Below are 21024 nucleotides of genomic sequence, written 5' to 3' on the forward strand. Positions count from 1 at the left end.
ACGACGCTGTATATATATTAACTAAAAAAACAAGTTTTTTTTAACTGAAAATAAAGAGCGACATTAAAACTATATAAAAGGGCCTACCCCCTCCTCAACGCCTCGCTCTTTACGCTAAAGTTTTTTATTGTTTTTAAAAATAAAGTTGTTAGACAGAGTCAAACTTTAGCGTAAAGAGCGAGGCGTTGAGGAGGGTACAGCCCCTATTATATACGGAATAATTTCTGTTTGTTTTAAGTTTTAATGTCACTCCTTACTTTCAGTTAAAAACAAATTATTTTTTTAGTTAATTTCTAAACGTTTTTGAATTAATGCAGCTTTGATTTTGGCTCTCCGTACATGAATAATTAAAACAAAATTCACATATTAATTTTCCTTTGTTTGGCTAATTGGCTTTCTCGAAATTCTGTTCTGACGTAACTTACGAATTAACTTACGTAAAGAATTTCTATATTCGTATTTTTTTATTACGTATACTAGGAAGTTCGCTCCCTAGTCAATACCTCGCTCTTTACGCTAAAGTTCGAATTTTGTTCGAATCACAAACCACTGAATCACAAATGCCGGTTAATTAGAATATATAGCTCTTTTGAAAGTACTAAAAAAACTTTAGCGTAAAGAGTGAGGTATTGACTAGGTGGCGAGCCCCCTCATATACGTCATAATTTCTGTTCGTTTTAAGTTTTAATGCTGCTCCTTACTTTCAGTTGAAAAAAACTTGTTTTTTATTTCATTTCTAATCGTTTTTTAAATAATGCTGAGAAATCTGGTGCCCCATGGAAATATCCCTTCCCCCAAGGAAATATCCTCAATGGAAAGATCCTCCCCCGTAACCCCTACTCCGATCCCGACCCCCCGCTAGAAAAAATTCCTTGAAACCGCCTTTAGTCATCCTCAAAGACATATCAATTTGGTTTTCGACTATGCCGAACAAAATGGCTATCTCAAAATTTTGATTGGGTGACTTCGGGAAAATAATGAGCGTGGGTGGGGGCCAAGTTGCCCTCCAATTTTTTGGTCACTTAAAAAAGGCACTAGAACTTTTAATTTCGCTCGAATGAGCCCTCTCACGATATTCTAGAACTACTGGTTCAGTACGATCACCCCTGGGAAAACAAAAAAAACAAATAAACACGCATCCGTGATCTTTCTTCTGGCAAAAAATACAAAATTCCACATATTTGTAGATAGGAGCTTGAAACTACTATAGTAGGGCTCTCTGATGCGATGAATCTAATGGTGCGATTTTCATTACAATTTTATGGCTTTTAGGGGTTATTTCCCCTTTTTTTTCGAAAATAAGGCAAATTTTCTCAGGTGCGTAACTTTTGATGGGTAAGACTAAACTTGATGAAACGTATATATTTGAATCAGCATAAAAATCTGATTCTTCTGAAGTATCTATTGGTATCAAAATTCTGTTTTTTTTTATCTCGGTTACTATTGAGCCTGGTCGCACCTTCCTTACAGTTCTTTACCACGAACTGTTTGATAAAACTTTCTTTGTTTAATAATTCCAAAATTCGGTAAGCTTTATCAAGCTTGCCGCATTATTGCTAGGGTATAAGAGCCTTGAAAGTATTTACTCTACACCCTAAATTGGGTTCAGGTTTTGGTCTCCTTTAGATAGATAAACAATGACCCATATCGAGATAATCTAAGATCTAAGAATTGAATTAAATATATTTTTTAAATTGACTTTTTTTAATTTTTTAATTGATTAAATTGATTCTAAACAAGTTTCATAGCAGTTCTTAAAGAGAAAACAAAAATAAGAAATTCTTTTTCTTTGATTAGTTGTTACACTTCTATTTTCTTCATACTCTGGTCTCAATTCCTGGGGGGCATGCCCCCCCCCCTGCGGGCGCCCATGAACCTGCTTTTGTAAGTTCATTTGAAAATCAGAAGATTTAGTCGAACAAAGTTGTTTTCCATGTATATAATATATATTTATGTAAATTGTTAAGCTATATTTTTATTAATAAACTTAACTTAGCACAGATTCGAAAATTCAACAAAATCAGAAAACTTGTGCCTATTGAGCATTGCAAAGAGCTCTTCCAGCTTATTAATCATGTGGAAATTGATTACGGGTCAGTAAAAGGAATATTGACGTATGCGCCTATTGTTATTTAAGCTTATAGTTTATTCCTTGATTAAATGAATTAATTGCATTTTTTATAATAGTTAATAAATACTTAATAAATAAATTAAGTATTTATTAAATAAATTTAAGTTTGTAATGCATTGAAATGATCATTAATGAATCCACTAAAGGTTTATAAAAGAAGATACTATAAAATAAGATAAATAAAATAAGTAATAGTATCATACAAACAAAAATACAACACATTTAAAAAAAATCATACACATATCTAAATAAAATCTGAAAGCAGAAAGCTAATAAATTCTTAATAACCTTCAATGGAAAAATAAACTTTAAATATGTTATAATTACAATTTCACTTTTTTCAAAGTATCGCAAACTTTCTAGATTTACGGGGTAAAGATAAGAAACCCCTCACTGACTACCATCAACTTATTCTACACGAGTAACTAATAGAGAAGATTTATAGAAGTGATTATTTATCCGCAAGCTTTGAACCAGTTTGGCCTGTAAAATGCAAAACATTTTACATTATTTAACCACAAGCTGATAATTGTAAGCTGATAATTTATTTGTTAATTTGATAGTTAGCTAGTCTTTGATAGTGCCTTTCCCAGGTCTTCATCCAGTTCAAATCTGTGTTGTTAACTATGTAATAGGACCGAATAAGAGAATATAAAATATTACTATGCTGAGATCAAATAAATATAGTATATTGAATACAAAACTAGAGCTACCGATACCCAGAACCGTATCCAGGATTTTTTCTGGGGGGGATTACAAGAGGATTTTTTTCGGGGGGGGGGGGGTACACAAAAAAAAATTAAAAAACGCATAAAAAATCTGTTTATATTCATTTTTGTCACGTTTCAACGAGTCGGACAAAAATTTCAGGGGGGGGGATTCAAAATCCCTAGCCCCCCTGGATAAGGCCTTGCCGGTTCCTAAGGTTAAATTGGGGATTAAGTTTACCGAACTCGACCAATTCAACTTCTTTTGAGGAGGAAACCAATAACTACCATTACAGGAGCATGGGGTTCTTGGGTCGGGTGATCATTACTAAGTGATCAACAAGTTAAGAGTTAAGAACTTGGATATATTCCAAAATCTATTTTTGCTACCGACAGAAATAGGCTAAAGTACATAAAGTTTCATGAGAAACTTTAATTAGGACAATTAGGGTAATTAGGACCAAAACATAATTTATAACAAATTTGCTTCTTTTTTACAACAGAAACTATCATCACATGTTATGGTCAGCAATTATTTTTGATGCTAGGACATATTAGCATTTTGTATCCGTTAAGATGCAGTTGCAGTTAGCAGAATATTAGAGTAATATTTATGATATAGTAGGATTTGAAACCCATTCAAGGTTAAACCAGTTATGATGGTTTGAAGTTACCCCAAAGAAAGTCCACGACTAATAAACGATAGAAAGGAATATAAGATAGTAAAGAGTTTTCTTTATTATAATAGCATTCAACAAATAAATAAATATAATTACAGACGCACAGCCTCTAAAAAAAGTGCGGTAAAAAAATAAGCATTCAATAAACACATTTATACACAATATATCAGTTAAATTTGAGCTGATTTACATAAAGTTATTCAGATCATCAGACTGTGATGTTTCATTTTCCACGCCATCTTTTTTTCCTATAGAAAGGGGTGAAAATCAAGAAAGCAAAGTATGCCTGAGATAGCTACCCAAGTAAGGATCTGATTATCACCAGTAATTGATATTTTTGATCACATTATCAAGTAAGTATGCTAATAAGCCATTCGATTTCGTCACTTTGTGCAGGCCTTAAGACTTCCTTTTAAATCGAACGTTCATTGGGTCGTTTGCTAACTCTGAATATAAATGAATGGGGTGTACTAATTCTGCTCTGTAGTTAGTTACATGACCATCGTGTATCAGCTGTTCGGATTCTGTTGCTGTCCAAATTTGATTTGTTAAGTACCCTCGATGAGCATACTCTCTTTCTACAAACCAGGCCTTGCGGCCCGTTGCACGAATTAAATGTTTTTGTATACGTTCTAATTCTTTCTGTGCATCAGAGCCATAGTGAATACTTAATATACCTTTACCTGTATTCACCTTGATTTCTCGATATTGCTCTCCATCTAGTTCAAAATCATGTACAGTTAGATTTACCCTCGAGCCTAAGCGATTTAATTGAGCTATATCATCATTCGCACGCCAAACACCCTCTTTGAAGAAATAGAAGATGTCTTGATGCCCATGATATGAGTTTACAGGATACTTAATGCTTTGGCGTAGCAATCCTGTGAATACATCTCTATTTATAACATCAGATCCGACTGAACTTTCAACTATAACGTTTTTCCCTTCCGTTGCTGCCACTAGTCCTTTCCCTAAGCAGAAACTTTGATGAGCAAAGTGGAAGTTGAATATATCATACGGCTGAAGTAAATAACGTGGCTCAATCAATTTGAATACATCATCGTGAAATCTTGGAGACAAAAGGTTACTGATGTCAGTTTGAATAGACGGGACAAACTGAGTGAATTTGTCAATTCCATTATATGATAGGTCGATTATGCCATTATTACTTGAAGGGAGGTTTAGGTTGTACCCAAGAGATTGTAGGACCTCAGGAATATCTGGAAATAGGAGAAAATATTAACATTAATTCTTCTCATTAGATTCTTATAAGTGTTTCCAGTTGTTTCTTGGAATTGTGTTTGGCCTGTTGTTCTTTGGTTGTCAACAACAATAGGTTGTTTCCTATTCAAAGAACAAAGGGAAAACCAAACAATAAAATATCTGATATATATCAAGTCTCCTAGCCACAAAAGTTGCTAATCATGCAGACACTATTAAGGAATAAGTGTTAAAGGAGGAATGCCTATCTTATATTGGAAATTCAAATATATTTCTATTATTTAATTTAATGTCTAACACAAAGAACAATAGGTAGAATTAGCAATTAATATTGAATAGATTTTTTATTTTTAATTATTAATGAACTAAGATATATACTTCATCGTAAACAAATCTCTATTACTAAACTAATTAAAGTATTTTTGATGAATTGAAGCAAATTAATTCCATATTTGGTGTTCTATAGCTTATACAGAAACCTTAACAGGATCAATAGTTTTCAAAATGCAAGGCTTAACCCAGGAAGGAGGGGTTCTAAGTCCTTCCGGGAAAAAAGTCATAGTTTGAAAAAAAAAACAATAAAAAAAAATTACTTTTCCGTAGTTGAACTGGACTTGTCAACAATCATAGACTTGGCAATTTTCAAAAATTGAAGAGGGATACTGCTCAAATCAGTCAAATGGCCAAATTCCTCTATCATAAAAAACGTAGATAATCAAATCCTCATTTTTAAACCCTTCCCCACCTCAATTTCCAGATTTTTTCAAAATAAACACTTAAGTCTTGTGTGGTTAGTGCCCTATAGATAATTCATTCTCATTCTCACCCTATTGAACTTTCGGCTTATGGCACCTACACTAGTGCCGACGATTTTAAGCAACGTTTTGTGATTACTCAGCTCAAATAATCTTATAGGTGGGTTTTGGTCTAAAACTATATGTGTGATTCTAAAATATTTCATGCTTAACACACAAAGTGATGGCGAAATAACCTAGTCTTCCCTACTTTTTCTTTCCGGAAATTATATATTTTTCCTTTCCGTAAATTAGATATATAAATTATATATATAATTCCTTTCCGGAATTAAATTATATTCCGGAACTACATGGAACGCGATATTATATATTCGGGAATTACATCCCCTAGAGCAGATATTGGAACTATGCAGTTCTACAAAATCATAGAAGCAACAATAACAGACAACTAGTTGAAGAACTCGAACAAACCGACAGATACTAATTGAAGATACATCAAAACCAAAAGATAAATTGATCTTCATCATCTAAGAATTTCATCATCATCCGCATCCCATTTTTTTCCGCATCCCATTCCGCATTTCCGCATCCCATTCCGCATTTCCGCATCCCATTATTAGCATAATTAGGAAGCATAAATTGGATCAAGCATCTAAGGAGCCAATCTGACAACCTTTATCTTTTCAATATAACATACCGCTGATGACAAAAAAATAAAAACAGAACAACAATAAAAATGAAGCGCATAATGAAGCGCAAATGGAACCAAATGGCAAAAAATGATGCGCAAATGGCACCAAGAACAAGATAACAAAAAAACAAAACAAATAAAATAACTTTTTATGGTTGCTATTAAGGTTACATCATCTTCAACCTAACTGAAGATACATCAAAACCAAAACATAAATTGATCTTCATCATCTTTGAATTTTGACGTGATTAAATAAAAAAAAACAAGTTTTTTTAACTTTAAGTAAGGAACGACGTTAAAACTTAAAACGAACAGAAATTATTCCGTATATAAAAGGGGCTGTCCCCTCCTCAACGCCTCGCTCTTTACGCTAAAGTTGTTTATTGTTTAAAAAAAATAGATTTGAAAGAAAGTCAAACTTTAGCGTAAAGAGTGAGGCGTTGAGGAGGGGACAGCCCCTTTCATATACGGTATAATTTCTGTTCGTTTTAAGTTTTAACGTCGTTCCATACTTTCAGTTAAAAAACTTGTTTTTGTTATTTAATTTTTGAACATTTTTGAATTAATACAGGTTTTGATTTTGGCTCACCGTACATGAATAATTAAAAAAAAAAAATTGAATATTAATTTTACTTTTATTTGGTTAAATGGCTTTCTCGAAACCTGTTAAATTTTATTTACGAGTGTTTTTATTCGTAATAAATATACGTAACTTACGAATTAACTTACGTAACGAACCTTTATATTGTTAAATTTTTAATACGTATATTAGAGGGTTCGCCCCCTAGTCAATACCTTGCTCTTTAAGCTAAAGTTCGAATTTTGTTCCAATTCTTTAAAAATGACCTCTTAATCACAAATGCCGTTAATTAGAATAAATAGCTCTTATGAAAGTACTAAATAATCTTTGGCTTAAAGAGCGAGGTATTGACTTGGGGATGAACCCAATCATATACGTAATGTTTTCTGTCGTTTTAAGTTTTGATGTTGCTCCTTACTTTCAGTTCAAAAACTTGATTTTTATATATATAATTTCTGATCTTTATTTAAAAAATGCTGGGAAATCCGGCGCCCCCCTCATAGCAATGTCTCTTCTCCCATGAAAACTTCCTTCATGGTAAGATCCTCCCACATGGCCCCCGACCCACTCCCCCCTCCAATACCAGAAAAAATCCCGCCTGAAAACGTCTGTATACTTCCCAATAACCAATACTATATGTTAACATTGGGTAAAGTTCATAACTTTCAGCCCTCCCCCCGGGGACTTGGGGGTATTAAGTCATCCTAAAAGACATAGTTATTATGTTTTCGACCATGCTGAACAAAATGGCTATCTAAAATTTTTGATCGGATGACTTTGGAAAAAAATGAGCATGGGAGGGGGCCTAGTTGCCCTCCAAATTTTTGGGTTACTTAAAAAGGGCACTAGAACTTTTAATTTCTGTTTGAATGAGCCCTCCTACGATATTCTAGGACCACCGGGTCGATACAATCACCGCTGAAAAAAAAAACAAAAAAAAACATATAAACACGCATCCGTGATCTTTCTTCTGGCAAAAAATGCAAAATTCCACATTTTTGTAGATAGGAGCTTGACACAAACGCAGCAGGGTTTTCTGAAACGTTGAATCAGATGGTGTGATTTGCATTACGGCTCTACAACTTTTAGGTCTACTTTCCCCCTTTTTCTGAAAGTCGACCATGTATCCTTAGATGGGTAGCTCTCAGACGGAAACGACAAACTTGATAAAACCTGTAAATTTGAAAGTAATAGAAAAATCTGATTTTTGGGTGTACCTATTGGCGTCAAAATTCCGTTTTCTACAGTTTCGGTTACCATTGAGCCGGGTCGCTCCTTACTTACAGTTCGTTACCACAAACTGTTTGACAAGCAGATGATTTGTATATATATTTGAACGCAAGTACCTACCCAGGCACATTTCTTTTTTTTTACTTTTTTAGCTGTTATAATGTCCAATGTACACTTTATATCCACTAATATTTATTCTTTTTTTTGCTTTGTTGAAAATTAAGCTTTCTTTTACTTAAGATTTATTTTCCCTGTAAAATAAGGAATCTTACGACAATCCTACAGCTGCATCTATCACCGAAAGGACAAAATAATTATATCAAATCAATTCGTTAGTTTCAGATCTGCCCATTCATCAAGCTAGAGTTTAGATATTACTCCGAATTATTTTTTTTATAATTTTACAAAACTACTTAAAAACAGAAAAATGTCCTTTTTTCAAATCTTCTTACCATTTGAGGCCTTTTTTTCAATCCAAAAAATGCAAAGTTAATTTTAAAAACTTAATTCGTTGGATCGATGAAACTGAATCTTAGCTCACCAATGATAGCAAAGTTTTTGTCTCACTTTGAAACACTGAAACCGTTGGACTGCAGAAAAATAATTTTTGCTAGAACGGACATATAGAACGTCGGACATAAGCTAGAACTTCATTCTATAGAACGGACATAAACCTTGATATATCAAGATTACTAAATATCCCAATCTCAGCCGAAATAGCTCTGAGAGCTTGCCATTATAGGAAACATAAATATATTTTAAAAGTTGGATATACCCTTTAAAAAAAACTTCCGTTTAAAAATAGTACCTTCTAAAAGTATTTTCTTTAACGTGTATTACATCACGTTTTCTGAGCAAGATTTTCATACTATTAACTATATCTGCTATAGTGTAATATAGAATAAACACTATAGTGCATATGAATGGTTTATATTGTATATAGTATAACAGTAAACCATTAACTATACATAAATACCTGATAATATGTCCCCTATCGGCGAGCTATTATTCTGACGGCAGTGTCTTATCGGCATTTTTTTTTCATAATGAATTATTAATAAATTACCGACATTTTTCAGGGGTTTTGTTAATGATTACCGGTTCACTGAAAGTACTCAAACTGCAGCAATTGAAAATTATGTGGCATTATCACCCGTGCAGATATAGCAAATTTTCAAGTACACAGTGTGTGCAATTCACAACGGTATATCTTTTTATAAGTTCAGTAGACCGTTAGACACCGTAGGTTCGCTGCTCTACATAGGAGATCTATTTCCATGGAGTAGAAATTTTCGGCATTAACTATTTTTTTAGATGGGGCTCATTGGTTAAAGATTATTTTGTATTTGAGGGAGAACATCTGAAGATTAATATTTGAGGGATATTACATATTTGGAAAAGTATATCCGTGATGCAACGTGTCACCAAGAGAGCTTTTCAAAGAACTGGCAGGGTGTAGGAGGATGATTTTGAAAACGACAAGCACATGTATAATGGGTTTAAGATTGTTGTTGTTGTTTTTTCCTTAGTTTTATGCCGAATATATTATACCACTATAATATTTTATATTAGGTGAAACAAAAAAAAAACATAAAATGAGCTTGACTCACCTTCTGATTTAACTGGAACTTTCACTTCTCTCTTTAAGTTAATCGGATCATTTCCATTTATACGGTATAAATGCAGCCTCACAGGATCATATATATGCAAAAGAAAGACATCGTAATTTGGGGCCAGATATTGTCCTAGCAGCGGGTCATAGATTTGCCCCTGTGGAGAATGCACCAATCCTGTAGCTGGATCTATGATAGATCCACACCAATCAACACCAATATATATGTAAGGGTTTGAATCATAGACGACATGTCCGTAAGGACTTCGCACCATTTCACGAACAATTTCTCCATATTGATTAAATAGTACGAGCGGAGTTCCAGATAAGTCTGTTGCTACATAAAATTTGTAACGCTGATATTGTATAAATATAAGATGTCCACGGTCATTGTAGGTATACGAAACTAACCTAGCATCTCTTGAACTGTACATGTAAGTGACAAGATGAGGTCTCTCAAGATCAGTATAGAAGAACTGTGTCAAGTTTCCATGGTGGTCTCTACGAGCGACTAATCTTCTATAATGATCATACGTGTATTTCACTTCAAGTAAACCCTTTTTAACTGCTTTACTCAGTAGTCCACTTGAGCTCCACTGGTACTTCTCTTCTCGTGCGTTCTGCAGGACCCGTCCACCGTCATCGTATGCATAGAATCCTTCCCCAAGACGGGTCATTCTGTCTTGCTGGTCATGTTGAACCGGTATAGCATTTCCACGATAGTTGAGCAGAGCAAGATTACCCCTGGTATCATATTGAAAATTCCAGGACTCGGGTGACTCAACTCCTATTAGTTGACCGTCTGTGTCGTAGGTGTAATTCTTCACATTACTAAATGATTTTAAACCAACATAACGAATATAGGTACGAGTCTGGTTGATCCTACCCGATTTGTCATATATGTATTCTGCTCGAAATAGTTCAGCATCGTTTATTGTTAAAGTGAATTTCCAAGTTCTAAGCTCTGAGTCAATTTGTCTCTGAAAAGCAGCAGTACCATCATACATTGAAGTCTCATTCAGGCTTAGCTTAGAAAACTTAAAGTCATTGATTTGAGTTAAGCTGTTCGTCTTATCTGAATATCTAAAAGTTGCTTCTGGCAAAGCTTGACCTCCTATACGTCCTTTAATCCCTGCTATCCTCAAATTTTGATCATACTTGAAAAAGAATCTAGCATTTGCAAGACCTGTCTTTCCTCCAAAATCAAATTTAATTTCGGTACACACATTATTTGAAACACAGACGTAATCAGCCTTGTATTCAATTTCTTTCCCAACGTATTTCGTTGTCATTGAAGATCCATATGAAATAATATAGCGATCATAGCCTGAGACAATTTCTCGTAACCGACTTTGGCTGTTGTATCTATATACTGTACGACCTTGATCACCGGGAAGTAAGGTTAGCAATAAATTTCCTCGGAGATTAAAATGGTGTACAAGCTGTTTTGAAGTGCCACTATGATGATAAATAAATTTGTAGTAATCGAAAGAGGGTTCAATGGTAAAGTCATGAGTGACACCACTGGGGAAAACTATTTCATGAAGCCCTGAATTGCTTTGGTAGTTGTACCGAAAGTTTCTGCCGCTGGGTAACGTCATCATAGAAATCTAAAAGAAATATAGAATCAGATTTTCTGCTAACATGTGTAAGCACAATAGTGATCTTACAATGTCCTATAAAAAAATCAAACCGGGATACTTGCAAATGATGGAGGGGAAGGTTCACCAGAATGGTGGCTGGGAAAATGATTCGTTTTTTTGTCAGTGTTTTCACCCGTTCTCCGCTTAACCTGTGAAATATTCCTTCCCAATCTTGTAAAGACAACTATAAAAAGGGTTATAGCAGAACATCCTGATACTGAAGAATTGTAATTTTTTTTGTTTCTGTTGTTTTTCTTTTTATCTAGAAACATTCCTTGTTTTGTTTGGCAAAACAATAGATGCGAATTGATTTACCCAATTTGATAGAGAGATCTGAGATGTAAAAAAATATGTTTTCATGTCATAGTTTTTAAATTTCCTAGAAAGGGCTGGGGGGTCTCCAGGCAAATATTGTGCTAATTTGATGCTCCACAAACCTTCTCAGTCTAGTGCAGGTAACCATATTATTGTAATCTTTTATCTTATGCTTTAAATATTTGCGGGATAAGAGGGGAGCTGTCATCCCATCAGCAACTACATTGCCCACTCATTAAAAATAAATTCCTTCAAGTGAAGGGGGCAAGAGGGTGAATTAGCCTCGGACCTCCCCCTCCTTATCGATATCAATCTGAAGGACTTCTTAAGAAAAATTAATAAATCTGGGCACAAAATTCAGTTTTTGAGCCCTCGGGCTCAAATTTTAGTGCATGAATTTTTTTTTTAAATATTAAAAACTGATTGTCTGTGATTACCTTCATATTAATCACGTTTTCAAGCAGTGATTTTTTCAAGCAATAAATAAACAATGATAACAAATTTTGATTCATCAGCAAACAGTGCAAACATTTTTCTTTAGCTGAATTTTTATGGTAAATGGAATACCTCGCCTCATTCGGTTATAGAATGTCAGCCACATGGCATTTTCAAAAGACTTACTAAAATTTTTGGTTTTCGTATGATTTACTGCTTGTTAAAAGTTTTTCTTTTTTATTATCATTAAAAGTTTGGGTTCCATTCGAGCCGGTCTAGTTTTTTCCGAGTGACCAAAGTAAATTATTATAAATCATTGAATTATATCGTTTTTGGGTTGGTGGTTACATAGCATATGAATCCCCTCCCCTCATTTACTGAAAATAGAGCCTTGGTATGGATCAATACCTTGTAGTGGCTGTGCAAGCTTTTTTTTGCTTTTGGCTTTTTCATAGACAAAATGTTATAAACTGTAGACTAAAGCACGTTAGATCAAAAGCGAATTAAATTAATCTCTCTCTCTTTCTCTCTCTCTCTCTCTCTCTCCCTTTTTTTTATTTTTTTGCTGTGAAGTTGTTAGGTTATTTATTGATTATGGACTAGAGTTTGAATAATATACGTATCTGCCCCTCCCCCTTACTGAAAATGGAGCCTTTATATTAGTTTATAGTTCATTAATTTATTTTATTTTTTTGTTAGTTATTAGTTTATTATATTGTTTTTTGTTTTGTGTTTTTTACTTGGACAATACATTTTATCTTGTCTTGGTTTAACTGCGGGTAGAAGTATGTCTGTTCAAAAATAAATTAAATTACTAGCCAAATTAGCCAAAAGTAATATTCCACATGTGCAGAAAACACAGAATGTAAAAACTGGATTTTCAGTGGCGATACTTATGTCAAGGGGGTTGTTTGGGTCGAGATCCACACTAAATATCAGCTGAACCGCCAAGTCAAATGGGCTTCTGGCTATTCCAGAGCTAATTGTACGGCAATCAAGAGCAAGGACGAAAGGGGAGAGAACAAAAGGTGTGCTCAAAAAGACCCTAGACTTCAGGGCAGCTAGGGGTCTGAAGCTCTCCAGAGGCGACGTGTTGACAAAATATATCCTAGCTATCGGAAAAAAACTTGTTATTCTTAAAAACGTATTTATCTATTTTAAATTTTTCGGTAAGATGAATGTAAGAAAAGCCACCAATTTACTGCTTCAATCTAAGTATTTAAGCAATTACTGCGACTTTAAGACGTTTTATTCTTCCTTTTTTTCTCTTGACATATTCGTGTGCTATCAGTAGACCCCCTTCTCAAGACATAGTAAAATTCACTATTTATGCTTTAATTCATTTATGTATTAATAATTCTTGTCTGAGTCACAGGTGGAACACAGGGTTAAGACCCTCCGTAGAAACAAATTGCCCCAATCTACTAAGAAAAGTTTTCTGGATTTTCTCAAAACGGTAAAAAAAAAATCTATAAAACGCCCACTGCCAAATCAAATTGAATTTAGTCCATCTTGTAAATAAGTTTGTCTTTTGTTCCTTTAGCTTGCTTCAACCCAATTCTGTGGATTTTTCATTCTCTATTGGTTTTATAATCCAATACATCAGACTACTGCCTCAATATGATTGAAACCTGCCCCCCCCCCCACTCAAAGGTCTTATATTAAACGAAAAGTCTCATTCTGAATATAACTCAAAATCCAGAACTTATGTAATTTCCGTCAATAAAAAATTATTGACGATATTTTACTCAAAAAATTAAGGGAAATCACCCCTGACCCTCCTTGGCCTAATCCCCCTACCCCTCGAACAAGTTTATCAATGATAAATCATGGGAAAACCCCTGGTCCTCCCTTTCTTCCGAGCAGTTATTCAATTTTTAAATTTAATCTTTAAGACTTAACTGAAGATGTTTGACTAAACGAAATACAAGACTAAATAGAATTTGAAAATTGTATTTAATTGTTTTTTTCGGACATACCTTCTTCCGTTCATAAAAATGTAGTGCAAAAGTCTATTTTCGAGATTTCGTAAAATTTTTCCGACTTCAGACCGTAATTTACCATACGTTTTCAAAGTAGAATTATTTGGTGTCCTCTGTTAGTTCCTGTAGTTCTTGTTAGTTCCTTGGTTAGTTCAGGCCTTCCGATCACGGCAAATCTTAAATCGACTCGTAGTGTTTATGTTACTCCGAACATTTTGTCATTATCCCCTGTATGGCCCATCTTATCGGAGGAGGATGAAAGAGCTCTCCGCTCTTATTATAAGCATTGTAAGTACCTTCTTAATCTCTCACCCTGGGCCAGAAATTCCAGAGTAACAGCAAAATATGGAGGTCCTCTTACTCCTCTTTTCATTGAGATTTTAAATTTAGAAGTTTGCTTTAAACCAGAGTTCATATAATTATCCAGTAAGCTTATCGCAGATCATTTCTGGTCTTCGTTCTCGGTGCGAACAAAAAGCTCCTCCCACTTCTTTCTGCATGAGCGGGTTAGTCTGTTTCCGATTGTTTCCAACAAAGTGCATCATTCGTAATATCGGGTTTCCTCTTGTTTCCGATTAGATCACAGTCTGACTTGTCTACCCGTGAAAAGATCTGATGCCGCCTATGTTTCTATCTGCACAAACGTTCTCTGGAGCACTCGCACCTTGGTCCGGGTTTTTATAATGGATGAGATAGGGAAAGATCATACTGGATAATTATATGAACTGTGCTTTAAACTAACCATGATTTTTGCGTTTTATTCTCTTAAAGTGTATTTTATCTATTCTGCTTTAGGTTTTTGCTCGGAAGATCTTCTTCTTTTCTTTATTGTTGTGTATATTGTGCCACAATTAATTATGTTCATCTTTTCTTTTTCTTCTTTTTCTTTATTTACTATTACTTCGTTTGTTAACTGTTGCTTCAAATGGGAAGTGAATTTCATACATTCATTCATAAATATACACATTCAGTCAAAGTAACCATACAAAGTATGGTTCTGAAACGCAGGCACATCGAAAGGTTGAGGAAGGTATCCTAGATGCTTTCCAGAGAAATCGTCAAAGAATAAAATTAAGTACTCGTTTTATGGATTTTATATTAAACAATAAAAAGTGCAAAAAACAAAAAAAAATGCGGCGCGACCCACTGTATAACCTCTAACGAAATCAAAATTAAGATACCTAGGCCAAGGGGTAAGGATGATCGATTGTCAGAAATGGTTCTTTTTGGTCATTCATCTGAGGCCAAATGAAACGCCATAAATCGAACAAGTACAATTTCATCAATTGATTCAAGTCTTCATAGTGCGAAAAACATTGAACTGTTTCAGAGAAATGCAAAATGCTATGGCTTTAGCTAGGATTTGCCAGTTCTCTTGGCTTCGAATATTATAGTATTTTTGTTTGGGTATAAGAAATGAGTGACAAGTTTAATTTAAAATTATACAAGAACCACTGAACTAGTTAAAAATGATATAAATAAAGGAAGAATGCTTACCCTTCCAAACTTGGACACTACTATGCTGTAGCTTATTCCATTGACATTCTTTAGAAGAGAGACTTCTTGTCCCGCATCAATATTGGAATAGTCGGTAGACTTTCTAAAAAGTTAATTTATTTTTTTATCACGTGAAAACATTAGAGGGCATACTTGAAATTATGTTTTTAATTTAGTGGTTTTTTTTCTCTCTGTTATTTAAACGTCCCATCTACACCGACAATTCTTTTTCATAGCTGGTAGAGGAAATGGGCTATGTCTATTGTATAAACTATTTCTGTGCCTCTAAGACCGACTGATATGATTTTATTCCACGAATACAAAAATGAAGCAGCACTGTTCTGTAACTTATTTTGATTGTTTATTTTTTATTGTTTCACATTCTGAAAACAATCCTATAAAAATTCAAAATCTTATTCTCCCACTTCTTCTTTCAAGAATGCAGATTTGAAAAAAAAAGTAAAATGTAAATTTTTGCAATGTAACAGCTAAGATCAATTTAACGAAGGTATTTTTTATATTTGTACATCCCCTTTCCTTATCATGCATGTTTAATTGGAGGGTACTGCAACTTTCATCATACCCTTTTTTTGAGGGGGGGGGGTCTCTCCCTTCTTTCCTAGAAACACACAAACTTTCCAATACTAACAACTTTTAAGGGTGTTTGATACAAAATCAACAAATTTGTGTGACAAAAGTATATGAAATATATTGAAAAAATCTACTCTGATACGTATTTCAAACACACTAATAGTATTTTCCTAATTAATTATAATACTTTATTTCAACGTATATGCTTAATTTAATGGAATATCGTTTAAGCATAAATTAAACATTTTAACATTAACAATCCAACAAACAAAACATGCGAGCTCTCGGCGACTATTCAAAAGGCATAGCATTGCACAAATTAATTTTTAAAGAAGAGTGGCAAAACTAAAAATTATGTTTCAACTTCGACTTTTTACTGTTGCAATTCCAAAGGCAAAGCGTTACACAACTTAGTTTTTAAAGGAGGGTGGTAAAAATAAAAAAAAAGTATTTCAGCTTCAACTCTGTACTTTGGAAATTCAATTTTGCTTCTCAATTACTCGCACTATCTCTCTTGGCTCTTTCTACAATTAGCCATATTTTGATGCCTACTACAAAATACTTGATTTACAGTTCATTGCACTGCTTAATTTTTAAATGAAGGTAGCAAAACTAAAAAAAATATATTTCAGCTTTTCTTTAGTTTTATGAGGGATCGTTTGTTGAATAGTGAAGGCTAGATATTTATGACAGGATAAAATCATATTTAATGTCGACATTACTGTTTTCCAGCCATTCTTGCGACGAAAAAGAAGGTATAAGATAAAACAAAAACATATTCAAAACGAATTAAAAATAAAAAAAAAACAGTTACAAGAAAAAGAACTCAACCAATAGGCAGAATTGATATAGTTAGCAGTGAATCAAGGTCTTATACATATTGACTTACCACAGCTGACTTCTTGAAGTACTCTCTGTTGCAAATTACTTCATTCCTTACCCACATGCACGCAATAATCTACTTAAATTGATATCTCTAGAGCTTCAATTAGCGGAAAAATATAACAATAATCTTTCGAAGTTGAGGATTTATGTAAGTTATAAATCATGCTTTTGAATTTTTTTTAACCATTTCAATAAATTAATAAGACTTTACTGTGAGTCAAATTGTTAGAGCTTGACTTATCATAAGCATAAGATATATGTAATTTCTTCTCATTTTCAGGTGGGCTTTTACTATTTCAGGGCGTAATTATTAGTAATGTTCACATTTTTTGTTTTCCATAGCGGCATATTGACAGTATTTATGAAACCTGGACCTGGACTAAAAAAGTCCAGGTTTAAGGACCTAGTCCTTAAACCTGGACTAAGAGAAGCTGGGTGAATAATTTTTAATAAAGAAACAAACAAAAAGACACATAAAATTATTCAAATGCTGGTATAGCAAATTAAGATTTAACAATATGTTCCATAACCAGGTGAATTGGTTCCTACCTTTTCGACGGATTCCATGGAAGATTCCATAATCTTTGCAAGCCATCTTGTGGCTCTGATATTAAAAGGGGGATCCTGTCTCGATCCAAAATTGTAAAACGACCATTAGGTAGTTCTGCTTCAACCGTAAGGAATGTTGAATTATTCAACTAAAACAAACAACATTTGATTATGAAAACTGCGACACCCCTAGAAACACTGAACAACCCTAGACTAGGGATGAGTTTTTCTTATAGAAAGCCAATTCTGGAATATTTCAGTATTACAAGGTATCCACAATGAAGAAGGGCTTTTTCCTAGACACAGAAATTGCCATTAAAATCAAAGAGATTATATTCTTGCTATATGTTTGTAATATATTGGCCACGGAAAGGATAAAAGGGTAGAGAGTGCGCCTGAATAACCAAATCACAAGCCCCTATATTTTTCATGGTGTAACTTTTGTTTTCGCCCGTCATGGTTCAGCAACGTTGTCACTGGACCATCATAACTTAGCCCCTATAGCTCCCTACCTAGTTAGTTGGAGGTTGTGGGGTCAACTCCCACCATTGACTTGTTAATAAGGGGAAATTACCATTGTTTGTTCTAACACTCGTAGCTGAATACGGCTAATTCTGACCCTGAGAAAATTACTATCTTCCCCTGATAAGACCTTAGATAGGGTCAATTGTGTCTGAAAATTTTACCGCTATGACTCAGGACTAAAAACAGTGCATCATGAAGGTCCGCTTTAGTTCCAGATATAGGAGAGAAAGTGCTTAGGTAGCGCCAATAATCATGCATAATCAAAGACCTTCGTGCACAAATTCGATAACTCCGATATCGAATTTGTATCCTTTTGAATGAATATCCTTTTTCATATAATGTCTGAACCCAATGGGCATAAAGGTGTTGCTTCATAAAAAATTCGATGGAATCTATAAACAGGTAAACAAACTAAAAAGTCTTTCTTCGCTGTCACGCTTACATGTTATTAAGTAAAAAAAACAAGTTTTTTAAACTGAAAGTAAGGAGCGACATTAAAACTTAAAACAAACAGAAATTATTCCGTATATGAAAGGGACTGTCCCCTCCTCAACGCGTCGCGCTGTACGCTAAAGTTTTTTATTGTTTTAAAAAATAAAGTTGTGAGACAGAGTCAAACTTTAGCGTAAAGAGCGAGGCGTTGAGGAGGGGACAGTCCCTTTCATATACGGAAAAATTTCTGTTCGTTTTAAGTTTTAATGTCGCTCCTATTTCTATTTAATTTTTGAACGTTTTTGACTAAATGCTGGTTTTGATCTTGGCTCACCGTACATGAATAATTAAAACAAAATTTTCATATTAATTTACTTTTATTTAGTTAAATGGCTTTCTCGAAACTTGTTGAATTTTATTTACGAACGTTTTTATTAGTAATAAATATACGTAACTTACGAATTAACTTACGTAACGAACTTCTATATTCATATATTTTTAATTTGTTTATTAGGGGGTTCGCCCCCTAGTCCATACCTTGCTCTTTAAGTGAAAGTTCGAATTTTGTACCTATTCTTTAAAAATGACCGCTTAATCACAAAGGCCGTTAATTAGAATAAATAGCTCTTATGAAAGTACTAAAAAATCTTTGGCTTAAAGAGCGAGGTATTGACTACGGGGTGAACCCCATCATATATGTAATATTTTCTGTTCGTTTAAAGTTTCGATGTTGCTGCTATTGCAGTTGAAATACTTGTTTTTTTATATTAAATTTCTGATCTTTTTTTAAATAATGCTGGAAAGTCCGGGGCCCCTTTTATGGCAATGAACCTTCCCCCATGGAAACTTACTGCATTGAACGATCTTTTCACATAACCCGCGCGCCCCCCCGCCCCCCCCCCCGCTACCAGGAAAAATCTCCCCTGAAAACGTCTGTATACTTCCAAATAACCAATACTATATGTTAACATTGGGTAAAGTTCATAACTTTCAGCCCTCCCCCCGGGAATTTTCGGGAGATTAAGTCATCCTAAAAGACATACTTATTATAGTTTCGAACATGCTGAACAAAATTGCTATCTCAAAATTTTGATCAGGTGACTTTGGGAAAAAAATGAGCGTGGGAGGGGGCCTAGTTGCCCTCCATTTTTTTGGTCACTTAAAAAGGGCACTAGAACTTTTAATTTCCATTCCAATGAGCCCTCCTACGATATTCTAGGACAACTGGGTCGATACGATCACCCCTGGGAAAAAAAAACAAATAAACAAATAAACACGCACCCTGATCTTTCTTCTGGCAAAAAATGCAAAATTCCACATTTTTGTAGATGGGAGCTTAAAACCTCTACAGTAGGGTTATCTTATACGCTCAATATGATGGTGTGATTTTCATTAAGGTTCTATAACTTTTAGGTGGTCTTTCCCCCTTTTTTCAAAAAACAGCCAAATTTTCTCAGGCGCCTAACTTTTGATTGGTAGGATTAAACTTGATAAAACTTATATATTTGAAATCAGCATTAAAATTTGATTCTTTTGATTTATCTATTTGTATCAAAATACCGTTTTCTAGAGTTTCGGTTACCATTGAGCCGGGTCGCTCCTTACTTACAGTTCGTTACCACGAACTGTTTGATTAAATAAAAAGTTTTTTTCAACTGAAAGTAAGGAACAACATTAAAATTTAGAACGACAGAAATAATTAAGTATATGAATGGGGTTACCCCCCTCCTGAACACCTCGTTCTTTACGCTAAAGTGTTTTAGTACTTTTAAAAAGGCGTTTTATTGTTCTAATTAAACGGCCCTTGTGTTTCAGAAGTCATTCTTAAAGAATTGGGACAAAATTCACACTTTAGAGTAAATAGTGAGGTGTTGAGGAGGGGGGCAGCACTCACCATTTATGTAATAATTTCTGTTCGTTTTAAGTTTAATGTTTCTTACTTTCAGTTGAAAATACTTGTTTCTTTATTTAATTTCTGATTGTTCTTTAAATAATGCCAGGAAATCTGGCCCCACCTCCACGGTGAAACCCCTCCCAACGGAAATATCCTCTAGACAATTCAATCCCGGTGAAAATTTACCCCAAATAATTACTCTTAACCACTCCACGCGTAAAATTGAGACGGAAAATAGAAAGCAAGACATTTATAAAGGATTTTGTATTAGAATTCTGGCAAATTCCCGCAGTGTATAATTTACCCTGACAGGTTCATTCCCTGGAAACTTCCCTCCCTATGGAGAATTTTCCCGTGGAAAAACCTCCAGCCGGAGATTTGTAACCCCCCCCCCCACGTATGCCCCGAAAATGGTCAAATTTTATAACTAAAAGACCTTTCCCCCGGGACTGTGTGTGTAGGGGGGGGGGGGGTCATATTATACCCAAACGATGAGTAATTGGACCTTTCAACTATTATGAACAAAATGGACATCTCAAAATTTTGATCGGATGATTTTGGGTAAAAAAGGGGTGGGGGAGGGGGCTTAGTTTCCCTCCAATTTTTGGTCACTTAAAAAGGGCAGTACGCCTTTTAACTTTCGTTCTAATCAGTCCTTTCCCGATATTC

The 21024-nt window shown here is 34.4% G+C and overlaps 1 protein-coding gene across 1 annotated transcript in view; it reads right to left on the reverse strand.

Annotated features, from left to right (window-relative positions):
- Positions 1 to 2536: 2536 nt before the first annotated feature.
- LOC148941996 (teneurin-a-like) overlaps positions 2537 to 21024 on the reverse strand; it is a 172424-nt gene continuing 153936 nt past the window's right edge. The window contains exons 14-17 of the mRNA XM_089103200.1: positions 17505 to 17653; positions 15480 to 15582; positions 9606 to 11217; positions 2537 to 4738 (exon numbers count right to left, since the gene is read on the reverse strand). Coding sequence (XP_088959326.1) covers positions 3918 to 4738; positions 9606 to 11217; positions 15480 to 15582; positions 17505 to 17653 — 2685 coding nt within the window. The 3' untranslated portion in view covers positions 2537 to 3917. The remainder of the gene's footprint in view (positions 4739 to 9605; positions 11218 to 15479; positions 15583 to 17504; positions 17654 to 21024) is intronic.

The sequence above is a fragment of the Artemia sp. Qi Xiang Cuo genome, chromosome 17 (genome assembly GCF_049724085.1).
Source record: "Artemia sp. Qi Xiang Cuo chromosome 17, ASM4972408v1, whole genome shotgun sequence".
Classification (NCBI taxonomy): Eukaryota; Metazoa; Arthropoda; class Branchiopoda; order Anostraca; family Artemiidae; genus Artemia; species Artemia sp. Qi Xiang Cuo.